Below are 21,398 nucleotides of genomic sequence, written 5' to 3' on the forward strand. Positions count from 1 at the left end.
ATAATATCCATGATTAACACCCTCCACAATAAAAATGGTTAATCAATCTTTAATAATTACAAAAAAATAAACAAAATGAAAAATTATGATTGGTTGAATAAGGTTTTCACGGTTTTTACAAACTGAGTGTTCTTATTTGAACTCACCCCTATATATATAAATAAATATATATATATATATATATATATATTTATGGGTGAGTTTATTTGTTAATTTAATATATCGTGTTAATTTTATGAACCAATCATAACATTTAATCTTTGTAATCTATGGATAAAATTCATAATGGAATTTTTGTAACAAATTAAAAAATGATACTTAATAAACATAGGTGAACAATCATGAACACAAGATAATTTTGAAAAAAAAATTAGGAAGTTTTCTTTTAACATTAATTATTTTTTCAGTAATTACTCTATCGTTTTGAAACCAACATCAAGTTTTAATTATTCCTTCATTTATTAGTATGTAATGTGTAACTTATGAATGGTGTGAATTAATGAACAATTGTTATATATGAGTAACTTATGAACATTGTTCACCAATGAAAATAAAACATATATGAAAATGTTCATTAATGAACATATACCTGAATCTGTATGTATGTGTGACTGGTGAACACAATGAACAAGGAACAATGTAACTCCATCATAACATGTTAAACGCAAATACAAATTTCATTTGTTAAGGACATCATCCATCATAATATGTTAAATACACGTACAAATTTAAAAAGAACCAAATTTTAGGAACAATGCAACTCTCATATTTTGTAAACATATTCTTACTAATTTACCCCTATTTATTAAATATTTAATAAACTATTAACCATGAACCAATATGGATTCCTATTGGACCATTCTGGTTTATATAGTTAACACAAAAAGTAAGGTTAAAAAAAACATATATATATATATATATATAGGGTTGGGTTCACGTGAGACCAAAAGTTTTCCGTGAGACCCGTTAGACCAATTTATGTTTATTGATCAAATTTATAAGCTAATGATCTAATGGTCTAAAGTTGCAAGGTGACAATTTTGTAATTATTGAGAAATCTCGTGGCGTTTATGAATGTTCAGATCTAACGATTGTAAATCTAATTCAAAGATTGAGAATTGGTCTTACGGGTCTCATGAAAAACCATTGGTCTCACATTATCCCAAGTCTATATATAGAGAGAGAGTTGGGTTCATGTGAGACCAGTCTGTTTCCGTGAGACCCGTGAGACCGACCACCTTTTTACACTTGAAACTTCACAGCGAAAACACTGTGAAGGTTACCTTTACAGCATTTTATTGTGAAGTTTCAAGTATAAAAAAATGGTCTCACGGGTCTCACGAAAACAAATTGGTCTCACATGATTCCAAGTCTCTCTCTCTCTCTCTCTATATATATATATATATATATATTAAATTAATAATTTTAAATGTTCTTCGATTGTTGCTATCCAAATCCAATTGTCATAAAATGATTATTTTATTTGTCCGGCCAACATTTTTTTATTTTCCAAAAATATTTTTAATTAAATGTTTTTTTTTTTTCAAATCGTTCAAACGCAAGCTGTTGTACGCTAATTGTGAAACCGATACTGGCATACTTTAGAGACACATGTTATCATCCAGATCATGTGATACACACACACACACATATATATATATATATACATATTTACACATATGTATATATCTATCGGGATTTAATCATTTAAAAACTCTAAAATTTATGAGACCCATGAGAACTTTTATGCTTAGGTTTTGTCTTACATGATTTTTTTTCATCCAAATATAGTACTCAATGAACTGGTTAACATATATTTGTTTCCTAATGTGTTATGTATTCAGTTCACAATGTGAAACACAAAATCACGTCAAAAATGTTCACATTATGAATCAAGTAAATGTGAAACAAAAATATATGTTAATCAATATGCAACAGTTTACTTGGTAAGCATTTACCCGGGTAAGAGTTATCCACCTTACTTACAGAGTAAGACTTTCCATCCTTATCATCGCTCTTATCGGGTAAGATTCTTGGTCTTTCCATGTTCATCCGGTGAGAAAAATTACCTGGTAAGTACTTACGGGGTAAGTTTTAGTAAACAGTTTATTAGTTAGCTTACCCACTAATAACTAGCATATTAGTTAACGACTGACTTTTCGACACATCTAGCATTTCAGTCAATAACTACCTTATCAATTAGTTTGTCAAACATATAGCCTTAATACGAGTATGTAAACTTATTTAAAGTGGTTAGGACGGTCTACTCTCCGTTGTCGAACTCATACTGATACTTCTTAGGATGAAAGGTGAAGCTACCACACAACTCGTGTTGTGAATTAGGGTGTAAGCTAGTCGAGTTTTAACGAGCTACTCGAGTATGAGCATAATAATTCTCGAACTCGAGTCGATCTCAAACACAAAATAGACCTCTTTTAACTTAAGGAGTCGACCTTCATAACAACAATGTTCGACTCGGCTCGTTCGAAATCTTGATTAAATTTGTTGAATCGAGTCTAGTTGAACCATTCGAGCAAACATTTTTCGAGCCAAACATGCTCATATGTTCATAAATCATACAATAAAAACATAAAAAAACTTCAACTTCAACCCTATAAACGAGTTAATCGATCATGAGTTCGAACCCATAAACGAGCATCAAGCTCGAACTCGATAATCCAAAAAATATTCGAGCTCGAGTCTGATATTCTTTTTCGATCCCGACTCGAATAACTTACTACTCGACTTAACTGAGTTTTTTAACGGAGTTAACAAGATGAACTAAATTTGAAACAAATTAACAACCATAGGGACCAAATTCGAAACAAAATGAAAACCATAATCATCTAATTAGTTTATTGGAGCAACGACTGCTAGATGACACTAGATAGTGAGTGAAAATTATAGGGACCATAAGAGATAGTGAGTGAAAATTATAGGGACCAGAAGTGTAAATTACCCTAAAAGTATCTGTCTAATCAAATGAAGTCATTGCATTGGGATTTACATTCTTAACCTACTCTTTGATGTTTCTCGCAAGTCTGCCGAATGACTCTCTCTCTCTCTCTCCCCCACAAATCTCTCCCAAGAATCTCTCCCAAGAATCTCTCTCCTCTGTAAACTTTTTATGCATATTAATATCTCCATCAACGACCGGCCAAAGCCTTGGCTTTTATCAATCATTGGATCTTCATTACATATATGAAAACTCCATCCCCACATTTCTTACTAATCTCTCTCTCTCTCTCTCTCTAGAATTCTGCAACAATGGGGGATCGAGAAACATTGGCTAAAGCTCGAAGAGAGCTGGAAGAGTTGTATCTGGGTGTCCCTGATGATTCTGTAAACCTAACTTTTCAAGATTTTGCAGAAGTTTCACAGAATCTGTCGGCCGGAAAAAAGAAACCATCACCGTCGGCGCCGATGCCCACCACTAAGAAAATGGATCCCATATCTGAATCCACCACTCCTAAACACCACCACTTTCCACCACAACATTTGGCCAAGATACCCAGTCTTGATTTCAGTAGAGGCTTAGAAGCAGCTTCCACCACGACTGCTCCGTCGCATCACCACCACCGTGTAACGGCGGACCCACCGACTCTTTCTTTGCCGCCGGGGAGTGGTTACAGGCACCATGGCGGCCACCAAGTGGAGGAGGTGGTGGTAAGGCAACATGGGAATAGAGGACATGATTTTTATGGTCATGGTGATCAGCATGGGATGAAGAGTCATGGACATGGGAATCATCATGGGCATCATGTGATGGAGAATAGCATGGCGTATGATGACATGAGTATGATGAGTGGTATGAGCATGACATCCATGTACCAAGAGAAGACCTCACGACGTCGTCCTGGGATCCCTCACTCCAATATTTGCACTGTCTGCAGTGTCTATATCTATATATTTCGTAACCGTTGCCTTGTACGTCTCTCTCTCTCTCTCTCTCTCTCTATATATATATATATATATACATGTGTGTGCGTATATATATATATATATATATATATATCGAGGGGTATATAAGTAGCTTCTGATGTTTGTCTTCATGATCATTAGGTTTGTGGAAGAGTGTATTGCAGACAATGCTTGAACATCGGCATGGGAGAGATGACTGAAGGAAGAAAGTGCGTTGACTGTCTCGGAAGAAAATTCAGTCAAAGGTAACTACTTTATATATATACATGGTGAAAATCGTGTGAGAAGCTATTTTTATCACCTTTAATCTCATATTATCCAAGAATTATACTTTTAGAAGGGAATTGATCTGATGTATCTTGTACATCTTAGGACTGATCCAATGATGAAGATCTTTTCTTACGATTCTCACCGGAACCCAACCCTGAATATATATATACTATATATATAAGTAGTTCCCCAATTCTCATTTGATTTCTTCTATATACATGTATAGACTTGGGATCATGTGAAACAAACCAGTTTTTATGGGACCCATAAGACTAATTAGAGCCTTGGGATGAATTATTTTATCCCGTTAACCCTTCACACCGAACCTTACTCACAAAAAAACACTAAACTTTCACAATACCAAACCTTCACGTTATAAATACGAAAAAAACACAACAAATATTCATAGGTAAAACACATCCAACCTTCACGGGAAGCACACACATAACTTTCATGGAACGTATCTGAATATTCACGGTCTGCAAAGTAAGGAAAATCCATGGACCGACCCCATCATCTCCACCCCGTAAGAACTACGAGCCCAACAATGAGAAAAAAAAATGCAATAACTAACCGATGATGAGCCATATCAATCATCCATAAATTGGTTTCACCAGAACCCAACCGTGTATATATATATATATATATATATATATATACACGTATATGTATACATAATGAAGTGAACTAGACTTGTATATTTTTTATATGTAGGTACATACATAGAGCAGGGAATACGGGGTATTGGTCAAGCTGTTTCAGTGGGTACCCAAATGGAGTAAAGATCCAAGAACTTAAATGGGCCGAAAAGGGGCCCAGAAGATCAGCGGAGAACAGAAGCGTAATGATGTCTAAATCAAGAAGCCCATTGGGCCCACCAAGAACACCAAATAGGGCCCATATTCCAAGCGGCCCACCTTCTTTCGTTACTACCCCTGACTATACCCCTTATGCTACCCCCACACGTCATCACCTTCCTTTTTAAAAAATAATTAATTATAAACTTGGAATTTTCATTTTCATTTTAATTTTTAGAGAAAAACCAACTTTGGCCAAATATATTGGAAATTTTGACAATATTCTCCCTTATAATTTCATTTAAATATGAAAATTAATAGGGGTAATTTTGTCAAAGTTTTTATGTCTCAATTAATTTTTTAATTTGTTTTTCATATATTATCTATTACTATGGATATTGTACTTGGTGGATCTAATGTTTAATGAATTTTAATTTTTATATTTAATTGTTTTATTAGTTTCATTTAGAGGGAGTATATATATTTTAGGATTTATGAATTATATCTTTTTTAATGTTACTGTGTCGGTGATTTCAGTGTTATCAATCGATGTTGGTGTGATTATGATTCACTTGAGATTGATACAGAACACAATGTGAAGTAGGTTGTGTGAAATGCACGTTTACTAATGTTGCATATATCATCTTAGATCGCTATCGCGTCCCCTTGCAGGGTCCTAGGGCTAGTGCCGCTAACGGTAGTGCTAAACATCTAAGAATTTTAAGAAGAGGTTTACTTGGAAATTCTAAGTTCTGGGACGTTCTACACGAAATTTAGAGCCTCTGAGTCAGTTGTAAATATCGTTGAATCTTATCCATTAGTGATTGTCACTAGACATGGCCAAAAACCGGTCCCTGCCCGAGTCAGGCCGGGCACAAATCGGTCATGTGCTGAAACAGTAACAATCCGGACCGGTCTTGGTCTCGTCGAAAATATTGAGGCCCGATTAAGGGTACTTGTAACCTGGTCTCGGGCCGGGCCCAAACCGGTCCTATATTAAAAAAAACATTTTCTTTTCAATTTTTTAAAAAATTTCTTTTTGATAAATTTAAAAAAATACTTAAATGTTATTTCGAATACACTTTAAAATATCTAATTAAGTCAATCAAATACACTTAAAAAATACGTTTTATTGTAGTTTTATAATTGGTTTTCAATCAAACACTTAAAAAATGTGTTTTTGTTGTAAATTTGTAATTTGATTTTCAATCAAATACGCTTCAAAAGTTAAAAATACATTTTTTTTTGAAAAAGAATCGGGTCGGGCCTATAACCGGTCCCGGGTCGGGCCTTGTTTTTGGCTAAAAACCATCACCGATCCTTAATCGGAGGTCCCAATCGGTCCCTGTCCTCTGCCAGTCCCGGGCCGGGCCATTTGGCCATCTCTGATTGTAACTGTAATGCAGTTACATATTAACCACCAAATCACCCATAACCGTCAATCTCTTTTTATAAATACATAAATGGTTGATCTAGTGTGTGTGTATGTGTGTGTTTTAATTCGTGTATTTAATTTCTGGATTATCTCAATACTACTTTTGTGATAACCGAAGGCAATCTAAGAGCGAAATATTGTATTTAAAAGATGATTCAGAATTCACCATTCCAAAACTTATCCAAATTTTTCAAACACAAAACCCAAATTCCCCAACATATTACATGTTTAAGATTTTAAATAAACATACTCGAAACTAAATTTATGATATAATACAAGACTACAAGATACTGAAGCCGACTACTACAACTTAGGAGTTGTTTACCTAAACACTTACCTGATAAATGTTTAACAGGCAAATTCAACTCTATCGCTTATTTATCGGGTAAAATTTTAGTCTACCAAAACGACATCGTATGTTATAATTTTACCCAGTAAGCGCTAACCATGGTAAGAGTCTTCGCCATCACTTACCGGATAAGACTCTCGGTCCTTGCCTTCGCTCTTACCATGTAAGATTCTTGGTCCTTGCCATATTCATCCAGTAAAAGAATGTGACTTGGTAAGGACTTACCTGAGTAAGCATTTGGTAAACGGCCCCTTACATAACAATATTCAGAAAAGGAGTATTCCCCATAATGACCATAATAGATATAAGAAGTGAAAAAATTACCAACTTTTTTCATATTTGCACAAAATGATCAGTCAAATCGCCAAAGGAACTCGTCATTGGTCATTTTCTCATTAATGTCAAAGGTGAAACTCACTTTTCTAAAAAATAAATGAAAAAACCCATAAAAATCCCCAAATTATGAGGTTCTTGGTGATTTCTTGAAATTGCCAACTAATGACAGAGTGCGACGTGTCATTTCGTCAATGACGAATTCTTTTAACAATTTAGGTCGTCATTTTGTGCAAATATGAAAAACCTTGGTTATTTTCTCGTTTCTACGTCTATTTTGGTCACTTTTGAGGACTACCCTTTAAAAATACATGATTTTACGTGTCGATTTCATCCAAGCCTTTGATTGTCATCGTTTTCTATATACTTCAAATATCGTTTTTTTCATCTTTCAGATGTAATAAAAATGCTACGTAAAACTATAAATGCTAACGACATGATGATCTCGATAACGTTCGTTCTATATCCATCGAACGACATGACTCCCCGCTAACTAAAACCGAAATTCGTAACAATGTGATGCAAAAAATTTAAAGTTTGCTACTATAATGGATCATTGTGTCACTTTAGAAAGTTCAAGGGGCATTATGCAACTTCTACCATAGATTTTTTGTGATCCACCCATATTCTGTTAGATATTCAATATACATCCTCTGATATACAGATATTAACATTCAGGCCCCTCATATATAACACATTTACAAAATTAGCTATAAAATTTATCATATCTTGCAAAAATCACAAAATGAGCTTTATAATTGCAATTAAGCCTCATCTAGTTCAAATATAAGCTGCCTACATATTGGACAAGATGAATGTGAAAGAAGCCATTTATCTATACATTTAACATGAAACCAATGTTTACACTTTGGTAACATCCTCATCTTTTCGCCTTCGGTAAACTCTCCGAGGCAAATCGGACAATCGGTGGCCGGAATTTTCATCTCCGGCCCATAAACCACCACCGGAATCTCAGTCAACAAAACCTTTTTCCGGCCACTCGAAGCCACGACGCCGGTGGTGGCTTGTACTCCAGGGTTCTCCAAAACAAACGTTCGGCCGAACCGAAAAAAGCAACGAACGATCGAGTTAAGCCCGAGGGCACATATCAATGCACATAGCAAAACGGCAAGTATGATCATCATGTTGTTGTCGAAACTGTCGTCACCACCGGTGTAACTACCGTCTGGTGAACTTCCGTTGGCTGCTGACGGCGGAACCTTGACGTCCGTTTGCAGTATCCGGCGGTGCACCACCGTGGCCGGAATCATTAGTTACTAAAGAAGGTGACTTTAGGAAAAAAGAAATGTCGGGGAAATGGCAGCAAGACTGAAAGATTGAAAAGGCAAAGAAATTGATGGATGGAATCAAGAAAAATGAAGCATAAAGGTTAAAGAAGATGGTGGGCATCCAAGGACGTCCGCCATGGCTCAAGTGAGGAGAGAGAGAGAGAGAGAGAGAGAGAGAGAGAGAGAGAGAGAAGGGGGGTTGTGGTTGATTACTTGATTTGCATAGAGAAGATGGTTTTGGAATTTGAGATGATACATGCTGGACACGTGGAACTATATGATTGGTTGATGACAAGAGACTAATATGTCCACACGTTAAAGCATCGCACGGTTAAGTTAGTGTCTCATCATCTTCAGACTTTAATTCTTATTTTGTCATTATCCTCTACGTTTAAGGATGAGTGTTCGCCAAATGAATTCAAACCAATACATACCAAACGTTTACTTGGTAAGTGATTATTAAGTTACATTATTTTATCGGATGAATATGATAAGAACCAAAAATCTTACCCGGTAAAAACGAGATAAGAACCAAGCTAGAGTCTTATCCGGTAAGTGAGGACGATGACTCTTATCACGGTTAGCACTTACTAGGGAAATTGTTGTATTCAATGCCGTTTTGGTAAACTAAAATCTTATCGGGTAAGAAAATGATAATGTTGAATTTTACCGGTAAGCACTTACCTGATAAGTGTTTGGTAAACGGCCTCTCCGGTAGATATGGAAATTTAATTCAAAAACCATATTCGACATCTCTGTTAAAATAGAAATTTTACAGTTATTTTGTTTCAATGAATATGCTAAAGTGTAGGTTAAAATAGGAAGAAAAAAAAAAAAAGGAAGGCAAAAATTTGCCAGGGACTCAGGATTTTTGCTGAGTGGATGAACCTTTAAGAATGTAGCATTTGGTTAGCGGACAGGATCAGATTGGACTGTATAAGACTAGACTAAACAGAATAAGACAAGACCATACTGGAATGATAAGTTGTTTATCTAGTATTTCGTATGACTAGCGCTAGATAAGATAGGACTAGACAAAGCCCTATAAATTGTATGATTATATATATATATATATATATATATATATATATATATATATATATATATATAGACTTGGGATCATGTGAGACCAGCCTGTTTTAGTGAGACCCGTGAGACCATTTTTTTACACTTGAAACTTCACAAGAAAATGTTGTGAAGGTGACTTTTTTTAACCTTCACAATGTTTTTGCTGTGCAGGTTCGACTTCTTTTAACCTTCACAATGTTTTTGCTGTGCAGGTTCGACTTCTTTTAACCTTCACAACATTTTTGCTGTGAAGTTTTAAGTGTAAAAATGTGGTCTCACGGGTCTCACGAAAATAAGTTGGTCTCACGTGAACCCAACCCTATATATATATTATATATAAATAATATAAGTCAAGTAAATATTTAAATAATTTAATTTATAAACATCTTTACACTATTTTCATACACATATAATAGTACCACATTCGGATGAAGAATTTGATATAACTGATGTTAGTTCGAAAAAAAACTTGATTGGGACAAAGGAAAAAATATGTTTTTTTTTCGGTTTGGACAATTTTTATTAATTGGCGGAGGCGCGATAGATTGTTGTTACAACAACAATGGTTGTGGGAGTAGAAGCGGTGGTGACTAGTGGACAACGATGAATGTAGAGGATGTGATAATAGTGGACAGTGGTGGTGGCGGTCAGCAGTGGTTGAGAAGGTAGTCGTGGTGCTGATGTGGTGGAGATAGAGGTGGTGATGGTGGTGCCGGTGAACAACATGAATTTAGAGGATGTGAAGATGGTGTGTAAGAGACATAGTGGAGGTTATTATAGCTACAACGGTGGTGGAGGTAAAGGTTGTGGTCGCCAGTGGACACGATGGTTGTGGAAGATGTAAAGATATCGAACAGTGGTGGTGATGAAGGCTGACAATGGTGGAGGAGTTAGTTGTGGCCGACGTGTCGATGGTAGAAGTGGTGGTGGATGGTTATAGTGATAACCACCCTCATCTCTCCCCACTTCCTTCGAGCTTCGTCTGTCGATGGAAAACAAATGTATGCCGATCAACGACAGAGACTACACATAAATACAGAAAACGACTCATATTTACATCCTCCACAAAAACCCTACCGAAAACTTAATAAAAATAATATATATTCTCGTTTGTTAAATTGACGATTGAAATAATAAAGACAACGAAAACAATTATAAATACATTGTTTTTAATATGATTAATACAGGTTTTGTAACGTTGTTTGTTTTACAGTAATAAATATTTTGTTGATGTGGTTTGAGATAATCGAGTAGCGTTTAGATGGTTGAATCAAGTTGAAGGGTCGTTATCAACGACACCCTACTTTACAAAGTCTCTCTTGATATTTTCAGACATCGTGGCCCCGCTTGAACTTCACGTTGTATTCAAACATTTAATGGAAAATAGAGTTAAATACACGTAATACAATCTACCTTAAATATAGTTTTTATTTCAACAATATAAATAAATAACAACAACATATTTTTATGTAGTTTTTTTCCATTTTACGTAATAAGTTACCCATAATTTCGTTGCTCAAGTCACCTTTGCTTACACGTCAGCACCACAGGAGATGCAACGTTAACATCTAACGGAATTTTATAGATGACTTATTATGTAAAACGGAAAAAAAGGTATAAACTTAATATATGGGTAAAAAAAGGGGTCACGGAGGTCCCAGATTCAAATCCAAGGAGGAATAAAAATCCTTTTGTGGCCTCGGAGGTTCAAATGCGATTACTTCAAGCTATCTGTAAAGCAGGTGGTCGCCCTGGGATTAGTCGGCTCGCATAGCGGGTTGGATATCCAGGTTAATCAAGAAAAAAAGGGCATTGCAAACATAAAGATTTGAATCTTAAGCGATCAATTGGTCATTTATCTAGCGATGTCCAGGTTACTGATAAAATACAGTCTTTAAAAAAATCAGATATTCAAACCTCACTAAAAATAAAAAGTATGTATAAACATTTGTGATATATATAGATAGGGTTTATTTCAAATACAATCTATCACATTTGTACAACCAATGCAACCCAATAAATTGAAATATTTATGGAAATGATTAGAGTTCATTTATTATGATTTAAATATTTATGGAAGATGAATACGGTTCATTAATTATGATTAATACTTTATATTAGGAAATAATCAAAATCTCTATAAAATCGCATATTAATCAAATGAAATGGACGGTTGAGATTGGGTTGTATTAGTTGCACAAATGACAAAGATTGTATAATAATCAACCTCTATATAGATATTATATATTTTGGGTAAACCCCATAAAAATTTGATTCATTCTTTTCTAGCCATTTTGTAAATTGATTTATTCTATATTTACAAACAAACCCTTAAGGTTTTGTGCAAAATCTATGTTGGCCCTTTGTAATTTAAATATAACAATAATAAACCCTTGAAGGTTGTTCAAAATCTAGTTTAGCCCTCTACATTTTAAGAATGTCACACAAAGGGATTTCTATTAGGGTTAACCACTAACCTACCCCTTTTTACTAATCAATTTAATATTTTAGTTCCTAATTAATAAAAGAAGCAAATTAACCTGATTTTTAGAGAGGTGTCTCTCCAAAGATCAAAAGTACCAAGAGGTCATATGTTCAAATCTAAGAAGGAATAAAAATCCCCTTGTGCCACGAAGGTTCAAATGCAGTGACTCCGGGCTATCTGCAAAGTAAGTAGTCATCTTGGGATTAGTCGACTCGCATAACGGGTTGGATATCCAGGTTAATTAAAAAATACCCTTATTTTTGTAGAGATGGTCTCCACTTTATAAACAAAAAAAAAATCAAAATTGGTCAAACCCCTGTTTGTCTAACATAGAATTCTCTCAAAATTTGGTGATTTTAGTTAAGAAATCGATGATTTCGGCAACGGATCCACATATTTGATGGCAAATAACTAGGTCATAATCACTAATTTATCCCCAATATGTGTATTTCTTTTACAAAAACGTGTCTTTTTCGAGTTTCATGTTTTGCAAGTTCTACATAATGGTGATTTACGTGTTCTTTTACGTTTTTTTGCTTTGTAGTGATATGTCTTGTGGCATCTGTAATTTGAACATGTTTTGGTGGAAAAATCGAACTTGTGAAATATGAGTTTCATATTTAGAAAGTTGAGTTTTTTTTTTTTTTTTTTTACGTTTTTATGTTTTGTAATGATAGATATAATAGCATTGGAATTTTAAAACATGTTTTGATGGAAATATCGGACTTTTTAAATATGAGATTCATATTTAGAAAATTAGGGGCAGTTTACCTAAATGTTTACCCGGTAAGTGCTTAACATTTGGAGTCAACACTATAATTTATTTTATTGGGTAAGATTGTAGTATATCAAAACGTATCATATGCAACAATTTACATGGTAAGCGTTTACCCAGGTAAGAGTCGTCACCCTCACTTACCGGGTAAGACTTTTCATCTTTGTCGTCGTTCTTACCGGGTAAGATTCTTGGTCCTTGCCATGTTCATCCAATGAAAAAAATTACCGGGTAAGCATTTAGTAAACGGCTCCTTAGTTTTTTGTCTGATTTATGTGATTTATTTTACATTTATATGCTTTGTAATGATAGATCTTGAAGGGTCTAGAGAGTTAGAGTGATTTTTAGAGAGTTGTCAGCTAGTAAAGACAAAATGCAATTTTCCTGGGACACGTGTCAAATAAAGAGGAGCTTGCAAAAACGGATATTTAGAGAGCTACAATGTTTTTTACAGAGGTGTCAAGAATTGCACTTTTGATCGAACAAGTGTCACGCTCTGATAAACTCGCAAAAAATAAGGGGTTTCAGAGAATTGTCTCTCTAAAAATCCGGGTATTTTGGCTTTTTTCTTCAATTTATGGCGCAAAAACATTAAAGTGATCAGTGAAAGGGGCAGATTAGTGATTTTCTGGTTTCTCTCAAACGAATCAGTTTTTCAAGATACCTAGTGAAATGACCATTATACCCTCGTTTACCACAATCGTTCTCGTGAGACAATATTGAGTCTCGTTAAAAGGATATCAGTTGATCGAATATTGGTGTATACTTTCAACAATAACTTATATACATACGTGATGAAAAAACATGATGTCATTATATATGTGTGTATGCATGCGTGCATGCGTACGGGTGTGTTTGTTTAAGTTGTGGTTGTTAATAGTTTCTTTTCCCCAGTTGGCTTTAATTAAACAATTGAAATTTGTTCAAAATAAATGACATTAATACTTATGCAACTATCATAAGGAATACAGAGATGCACAGCCAAGCAGAGATAGAGTTAGAATTTTTTTTGTAAAATCTGATTATGAAAAACAAAAATACAGATATTTTTCACGTAATCGTCATTAATCGGTTGATTAAATACTTAATTTTCATATGTAACATCATGTGTTCGAGTATTTCATCGTAATTTTTTTTTCAAAAAACATAATAAATCTGAAATTGAAAACTAAAAGTTAAGCAAATGACACCGACGGGATTAGAACCTACACCTAAGATGGGAGAAAATCTTGTTAACCAACTTTACCAAAAGAAACTTGTATTCTCATTGTATAATCAAAATATATATGGTTACACATAATAAAATGATACAGTGACACTTTTTTTTATTAACCTGAATATCCAACCCGCTATGCGAGCCGACTAATCTCAAGACGACCATCTGTTTTGCAGATAGCCCGGAGTCACTGTATTTGAACTTCCGTGGCCACAAGGGAATTTTTATTCATCCTTGGACAGTGACACTTTTCACAACCCTAAAAAAATTTACACTACAACGGAAGAACGAAACGGTGATCTGTGCCACCTTATCCACTAGTGTGGGTCCGCCCCTGCGACCAAGTGAAATCGGGAGTCTTGATGATTCTTTTTCAAGTATACAATACATAGCATCTTTAATAGGTTCTTCAAAAATAAGAAAAATGAGGATTTTTGGTTGATTTAAGTTCAAACAGTTTCTTTAAAACTTTCTACAGAATGATTCTGGTGTACTGAATGTGCATCTCCATCATGGTCTTGTATATAGATTTGTACTTTCTGCTTGCTCGTTCTCTTATTAGAATTGATTATTAATAAACGGTTTTTATCTGATAAGCATTTATCGGGCAAGAGTCTTCTTCCTCACTTAGTAGGTACGATTATTGGTCATTGTTATGTCTCTTACAGTATAAGATTCTCGGTCATTGTTATGCCTCTTACATTGTAAGATTCCTGGTCATTGTTGTGCCTTTTATAGTGTAAGATCTCGGTCCTTGATAAGCACTCTTATCCAGTAAAATTCTCGGTCCTTGTTATACACTCTTATCGAGTAAGATTCTCGGTCCTTGTTATACACTCTTATCGAGTAAGATTCTCGGTCCTTGTTATGCCCCCTTCCCTCTTTTCGTAGCTTCTGCCAAAGCCGCCCCCCCCCCCTCGTCGCTTCTAGCCAAGGCCCCTCATTTTTTGTAGTCATTTTATGACTTTTTTCATTTTTGACTCTCTTTTTGTCCCTTTTAGCCCATCAACACTGTATATAAGTCTTATGGTGTATGAGGGAAGATACTGACTTACAAACGCAAAAAGAACTTTCATAACTTTAGCTATAATTTGTGATCTAGACTCGTATTCGATTTCGGTTTTTTAATAACTCATACTTGAGATCTCTTCCTCTCGTTTTTTTAACAACCCCTACTTCTAAAATGACCTCTCATGATGATACATCTGACGTCAACGATCCCATTGCCAAAGTTCTCCACGGAAGAAAGTCCGAGATTTAGAATTCATACAACATGGTGGTTCTTGCAAGCGGGAAAAGGGAGGCACAATGCAAAAAATGTGTCAAGCTCTCTTCACGGCCGAAGGAAATTCAACCTTGAGGTGTCACGTCGAAAAAACATGTCCGGGTTAAAGTAGGCAGAAGGTGATTTGAGTCGATGGACGACGTGGAATATGGACGTTCGATGCTGATTTGAACCGACAAGTGACAACACAATATGTAAGGCTCTTATTAATCTTCAAGGAACACAAGGATTTCATTGATGGAAGATTCGAAGATGAAGACCAATTTCTATTATGGAGAATGCGAGGAGCCAAGGATGTAAATTTTAAACAAAATTACAATGAGACATATTTTTAAGTGTATTTGATTGAATAAATTACATATTTTAAAGTGTATTTGAATAACATTTTTATATGCTAATAATATTCAAAAAAAAAATTATATTGTAACAATCGATTTAAAATAAAAACATGAACCAGTTTGGGCACGGACCGGTTATGGGTAAGCTTGAGCGGGCTTTGGTTTTTCAACCAAGACTCGTTATGAAATTGATTACTTAGATCGGGACTAATTTGGGCTCAGCCCATGATCGATTTTTGACCATCTCTACAAGAAAAGCTAGTTACAACGTTTTAAAGAGGGTTTTTTTTTTTAATTTAACGAGTTTAATGTTATACAATCTTATGTTAACGAACCCAATACAGCGAATACAAGCTTGGGTTGCAGGGCCATGCCTCAGCTCAACTTTTTCAAGCTTGACAATATTTCTTAAGCAAAGTGTAACGAAATTTGATTTAGTTCTTATTTAGTATAATAAATATCTTTTTTTTTCTAGTAATCATTCATCTACATGGTATGCATATGTGTATACTATTAATTTGTTTGGTATGCACGCGTATATTGAAACCAAGAAACATAGATTTTACTTGTATGCACACGTACATACCGTACAGATGAATAGTTATAAGAATGTTTCTCAATTTTTCATTTGTTGGGGGATTTTCCCCTAAACCTCATAATATATTATATTATATATATATATATACACACACATATGATATATATATATATATATGTATGGAGACAGAGAGAGAGAGAGAGAATCCCCTTTTATAAACTCAACAATTTGTTATTAGTTTTGCGAAGTTACAAATCAGTTTTCATGTGTTATTTCATATGTGAAACAATTCGTTGGAAAATGTAGTGTTTATACAAGTGTTGTATCATATGTGAAACGTTCAAGACATTTTTTTCTTCACACAAAACAATCTTGAACGTTTCACTTATGAAACAACACAGTATAAACACCGCAACTAGTTTATTTATTGAGTTTGTAAATGGTATGCATATATAAATTAATATAGATATATAAGTAGATGATATTTCTACTAAAATGCTACACCGTTCACTACATGCATAGGGTAACATCCAAAAGCAATGTTTTTAAACCCGCAATCAAAGCACACCTAGAAAGGATACCGATGGATGAACTGACAGCCAGAAACTGCTGCAATATTAACGGAAGAAGCCATTTCATTTGCCTTCACTTGTTTTCAAGCAAATCTTGCAACGTTTAACACAAAAACGATCAACATCAGCGCATCAGATTTCGCCACTTGTCCTTCAAATCAACCTGAAACCATGAATTCCCAACTTGATGCCAATACCAAGATATGTATATATATATATGTATGTATGTATATGTATATGTATGTATGTATATGTATATGTATGTATGTATATATGTATGTATGTATATATATATATATATATGTATATATAGACTTGGGATCATGTGAGACCAATAGTTTTTCGTGAGACCCGTAAGATCAATTTTCAACCCTTGGATTAGATCTACAATCTAACAATCTGAACATTCATAAACGCCACGAGACTTCTCAATAATCACAAAATTGCCACCGTACAACTTTAGATCATTAGCTTATAAAGTTGATCAATGAACATAAATTGGTCTTACGGATCTCACGAAAAACCATTGGTCTCACGTGAACCCAACCCTATATATATATTACGGTGGGAGCGATATCTCAACAAAGACAACAATGTATTACCTCGGTTCTATCTTCGAAGATGTCACGATACGTACTCAAGATCAGCTTCCAATTTCCTTTACCATACCTTCATAAATGAGCATAAAACTAAAGTGAAAATTTACATTTATTTTGTCTTCACCGACATCCAACTTTAAACAAAAGTAACCCTAACAAATCCATTTTAGTGATGTTCAGTAGAGTAAAATGCATCAAAATGCAAATAAGTTTTGTTTAGTCCCAATTTAGTGTAACGAATAATTTTTTCCCCTAAGTCGATGTAACAAAGTCCCAAAATTTCCAAATTTGTACCCATTTTGACTGGTAGGCTGCTGATGTTATCATATTTGGTGGCATGGAGTTCCGTTAACGAAACAGTCGTAGCAAAGTGAAAGATAAACTTGGCATACATGTCATCACATGTTATAAGATCTTCAAGGTATCAGTCAAAATGGCTAAAAAACTAGGAAATTTTGAAACTGTGTCACATTAACCAGGACATTGTGAAAGATTAAATAAGAAATCTTGAAACTTCATTACATTGATTGAGATTTGAGAGAAAAGGGATATTTGTTATACTAAATATGAACCAAGGCAAACTTCGTTGCATTTTATTCAATAACATTATTTGAAAAAAGAAAATGACAAACCAAGCAAATTTTATGCATTTAGATTTCAATAATATACATGGATCAGACTTGATAAATTTGGGATATAGAAAACAGAAAAAATGAAGTAAAAGAGACCTTAACAAGTATCACGTACTTTAGTATGCCAGTCCGCAGAGTATCCTCTTCTATGGTGGTCCATCTCTTTTTCTTTCTCTTCCTTGCGAGTTTTTCCATTTTATAAATCCTTAAAGGTGAGACCGCTCTCTTTTTGGGGCTGGGCAAGTGAGGTCTTGCTGGTGACCCATCCTTAGAGCTGCTATCAATGGAGTCGCTCCACTAAGCAATAGCATAATAACCGATTACAGATGTCACACATACATTTGAACAAAATTACAAGGACAAACAAAGAGGCAAGAAAACAGAACTGCAAACAGGAGGCATTTGAAAATAGTTTCTCATGGACCCGAATATTTTCATGTATAATAAAAGGTCATAGCATTCACAAAAAACAAGATAAATATTCACAAGTCCACTCAAAGTTTAGAAATATTGATAGTGTTGTGTAGAAGTTCGATAGATATCCAGATCAACTAGTCCTGGTGAAATAAATGAATGATCATCTAATCATATACCCAATATAGGACAACTTTTATTGTTGTTCATATACTGCTTGTCAACAACAGACTAAATGAAAGCTCATAATGGACTGTAAAAAATCAGTTATTAAGTGTACCAGGAGATGAGCCAAACAACATTATTTAAAGAGGCAGGAGCAACTTTTAATTTATGATGAGCCCAAATGATGGATTCAACAAGTTCTTGCAAATAACCACGTCCGCTGGAACGCCCATGGATTTTATCATCAACTTGATGAATAAATTTCCAAATATAAGGCTTTCCTATTATAACAGGTTGTTCAAAAGGATCCCCCGTTCTTCCGTCAAATATTATGTTTTTCCCTGGATACTCATGGATTCGCTGTTTGCTTACTGGCTTCATATAATTCAGAAAACACCAGTTTTCTCGAAGCTTCTTGTTCTGAACCCAATTCCTACAGTGATGAAATTTTGGGCAAAAAGGGTGCATTTTCACCTAAAAGAACATTATCTACCTTTCTTGTCATCTACTAACAATGACATGGTCTAATGATGCACCATCTATAATTTAAGAAATGGAAAAGTGAAATATATATATGTATATATATATATATATATATATGTCAATAAGAATTACATAAAACAATCAGAAAATGCAGGAGTAAAGATCGTATGCACAAAAGCCAGAATGCATTACCTCAAGAGTATGGGCAGTGCTATTGCGTTCCATTAAGCTAGGTTTAGGCCTTTTGTTTTGATCTCTGCAGAAACCATCATCTCCATTGGCCTCTGAAGCTTTACAGTTCCTATCATTTGAGGAACTAGGAGCTTCAACATTAATCCTATTAGAATTACCTACAACATGATCCTGAGCCATATTTTCTCCACTTGTGCTGGCTTTAAAAGATTCAGCATAGCGTAATGCATCCAGAAGAGGGTCCTGCACCACCGCACGTAGTTCAAAAGAACTGGTCTTAAGGTCTTTCTGTACTTTCTTCACTTGAGGGGTAGGAATGCTATCATATCTGTTGCGGAATGTCTCCATGGGATCAACAATCTTAGCTCCTCTATGAGTCTCACGTCCTGATCCTCTGGAGCATCTTGTGGCAACATGCTTGTGTCTGGGTAGTACAGGCTCCCTCAATGCTTCTTCATGAAGATAAACATCAATCCATTAATCTCAAAATGCTACGCTTCAACATTGAGAAGACCAAACATTGGCATGTAAACTAAATGCTGAAGCAGCATGCGAGAAAGAAAGAAAAGGAAATTTTAACCAACTTAATGCAGAAGGCATATACATGTTACATTTACAATAAGTACCAACTCAAACAGAAACAGAAGCATCAAGTTTTATTGCTGCGGCTCAAGTGTACAAGATATGGTCTTAGCATATCAGCTGATGTACGAAACAAACTAATAATAACATAGCTAGCAATATGATACATTTGCACATGCTTCTCTATCAGCCACTTACACGAAAAGAAGCAAGTGGTAACGTTGACAGGTTACAATATCAAATTCGCTGAAAACTATTACGATTATTTTCACAGTTTTCTTGAACACAATAGATCAAATCAAAACCAAAATACAAAAAAAGTTAACCTTTAGCAAGTGCTTGTGATGGAGAAAACTTCAAAATAAACATAACTGGAGATAAATAAACAAACATACTGAAGAAAGGCTGCATGTCTTGAATTTGACATGTTATTCTTAAGCTTGAAGTTTAGCTTACCATTACCCTTGACATTATTATCAGCATTTGCATCCACGTTCTGTGTAATAGCCGGAGCAACAGTGGGTGCATCATCTTTGATCTGATTATTGAGTTCTGCACCTTCATCCAAACCCATCGTTTTGCTTAATGCATCATCATTCAAAATCGTCTCGCACGCCAATTCAAGAAACGAAGGACCCATCTTTTCCTTTGCCTCATTTACATAACCACGAAGGACCTCCAATACATCCAACCCTTTAACCATTGTCAAAACATTTTCACACGCATCTGCATCCAAAACTCCAGCCTCAATGTCATTCATCCAAAGCAATAAGTCATCTTGAACCAATCCCACTCTCTCCGCCACCTCGGACCTCTCCATCTCACGAATCCGACCACCCCAAATCCTCCTCACGGTACTAGCATACTCCTCTTTGCTATCACCAGCGCTCTCTTCGATAAATTTTACGGTACAATGCATCGCGACCGTGCAATAAGCTGCCTTCATGGCTTCAGAAACCTCAGCTTCTCCTTCTTTAACATCCAATTCCTCAATTTGTTCGAGAAACTCGAACGTACGTTCGGAGATAGTGCCTTTCTCGATATCCGATTCGATTTTTCGCAGGAGTAAGCTCTTCTTGAGTCTCGGATTGTTGTTGGGAAGTGGAAGAACGCGAATTAGGTCGTTCAACGATCGATCATCGACTGAATTTTGTCGGAGAAGGAATTCAAGAATCCATCCAGATACGTCAATATCCATTGAACGAAATTGCGAATTTAGAAATTAGCGATTGGGATTTTGAATTAGGGTTTGAATTCCAAGATGGCGCAATGACCTTTGAAGTTCGATTCAAATTCCGCTTACTAATTTCATGATTTGTCTTATTTTACCCCCCAATAAAGTATGATGTCAATATTTGCCTCCCAAAGTTTACAGAAAGTTTCAAATATGTCCTCCAACTATAAAACATGTTAAAAATTACCCTCCAACTTTCAAATTAACCACACTAAATGACAAGAATACCAGAGTCCAAACATCAAAATCGTGTTGCAATGTGAAGATGGATACTCGTTGACATTCAAAAGAGTCAATACTATCGAGATGAAGGAATAAGAAGTACTAGCCTGAGTGGAAGCTCTAACTTAAATTCATGATACAGTGTTCAAGCATATCCTCTTTGAATCTGACTTCTGATGGATACAGATGTTACAAATAGAAGGA

At 35.0% G+C, this 21,398-nt stretch overlaps 3 protein-coding genes across 4 annotated transcripts; 1 reads left to right on the plus strand and 2 right to left on the minus strand.

Moving 5' to 3' along the window:
• The first annotated feature begins 3,267 nt into the window (after positions 1-3,267).
• LOC112517870 (extra-large guanine nucleotide-binding protein 3-like) lies at positions 3,268-5,184 on the plus strand. Its single transcript, XM_025125241.1, has 3 exons — positions 3,268-3,927; positions 4,063-4,166; positions 4,906-5,184. Exons 1-3 carry the CDS (start codon positions 3,268-3,270, stop codon positions 5,174-5,176), a joined length of 1,035 nt encoding a protein of 344 aa, XP_024981009.1. The 3' UTR covers positions 5,177-5,184.
• A 2,623-nt stretch (positions 5,185-7,807) lies between these two features.
• On the minus strand, positions 7,808-8,594 carry LOC112518545 (RING-H2 finger protein ATL73-like). Its single transcript, XM_025126278.1, has one exon. The coding sequence runs from the start codon at positions 8,374-8,376 to the stop codon at positions 7,870-7,872; it is 507 nt and encodes a 168-aa protein (XP_024982046.1). The 5' UTR covers positions 8,377-8,594; the 3' UTR covers positions 7,808-7,869.
• Positions 8,595-16,564: 7,970 nt separating this feature from the next.
• Positions 16,565-20,980, minus strand: LOC112518217. 2 transcript variants are annotated; one of them, XM_025125837.1, is made up of 5 exons: positions 20,201-20,980; positions 19,157-19,608; positions 18,018-18,199; positions 17,274-17,340; positions 16,565-16,834 (listed from the first exon to the last, which is right to left on the minus strand). In XM_025125837.1, the coding sequence occupies exons 1-5, from the start codon at positions 20,934-20,936 to the stop codon at positions 16,796-16,798; spliced, it is 1,476 nt and encodes a 491-aa protein (XP_024981605.1). In that variant the 5' UTR covers positions 20,937-20,980; the 3' UTR covers positions 16,565-16,795. The 2 variants fall into 2 exon arrangements, with proteins under 2 accessions (XP_024981605.1, XP_024981604.1); XM_025125836.1 differs by having other exon boundaries at positions 20,195-20,980.
• Between the last annotated feature and the right edge of the window lie 418 nt (positions 20,981-21,398).

This window comes from Cynara cardunculus (assembly GCF_001531365.2).
Source record: "Cynara cardunculus var. scolymus isolate 2C chromosome LG 9, CcrdV1, whole genome shotgun sequence".
In the NCBI taxonomy this organism is placed as follows: Eukaryota; Viridiplantae; Streptophyta; class Magnoliopsida; order Asterales; family Asteraceae; genus Cynara; species Cynara cardunculus.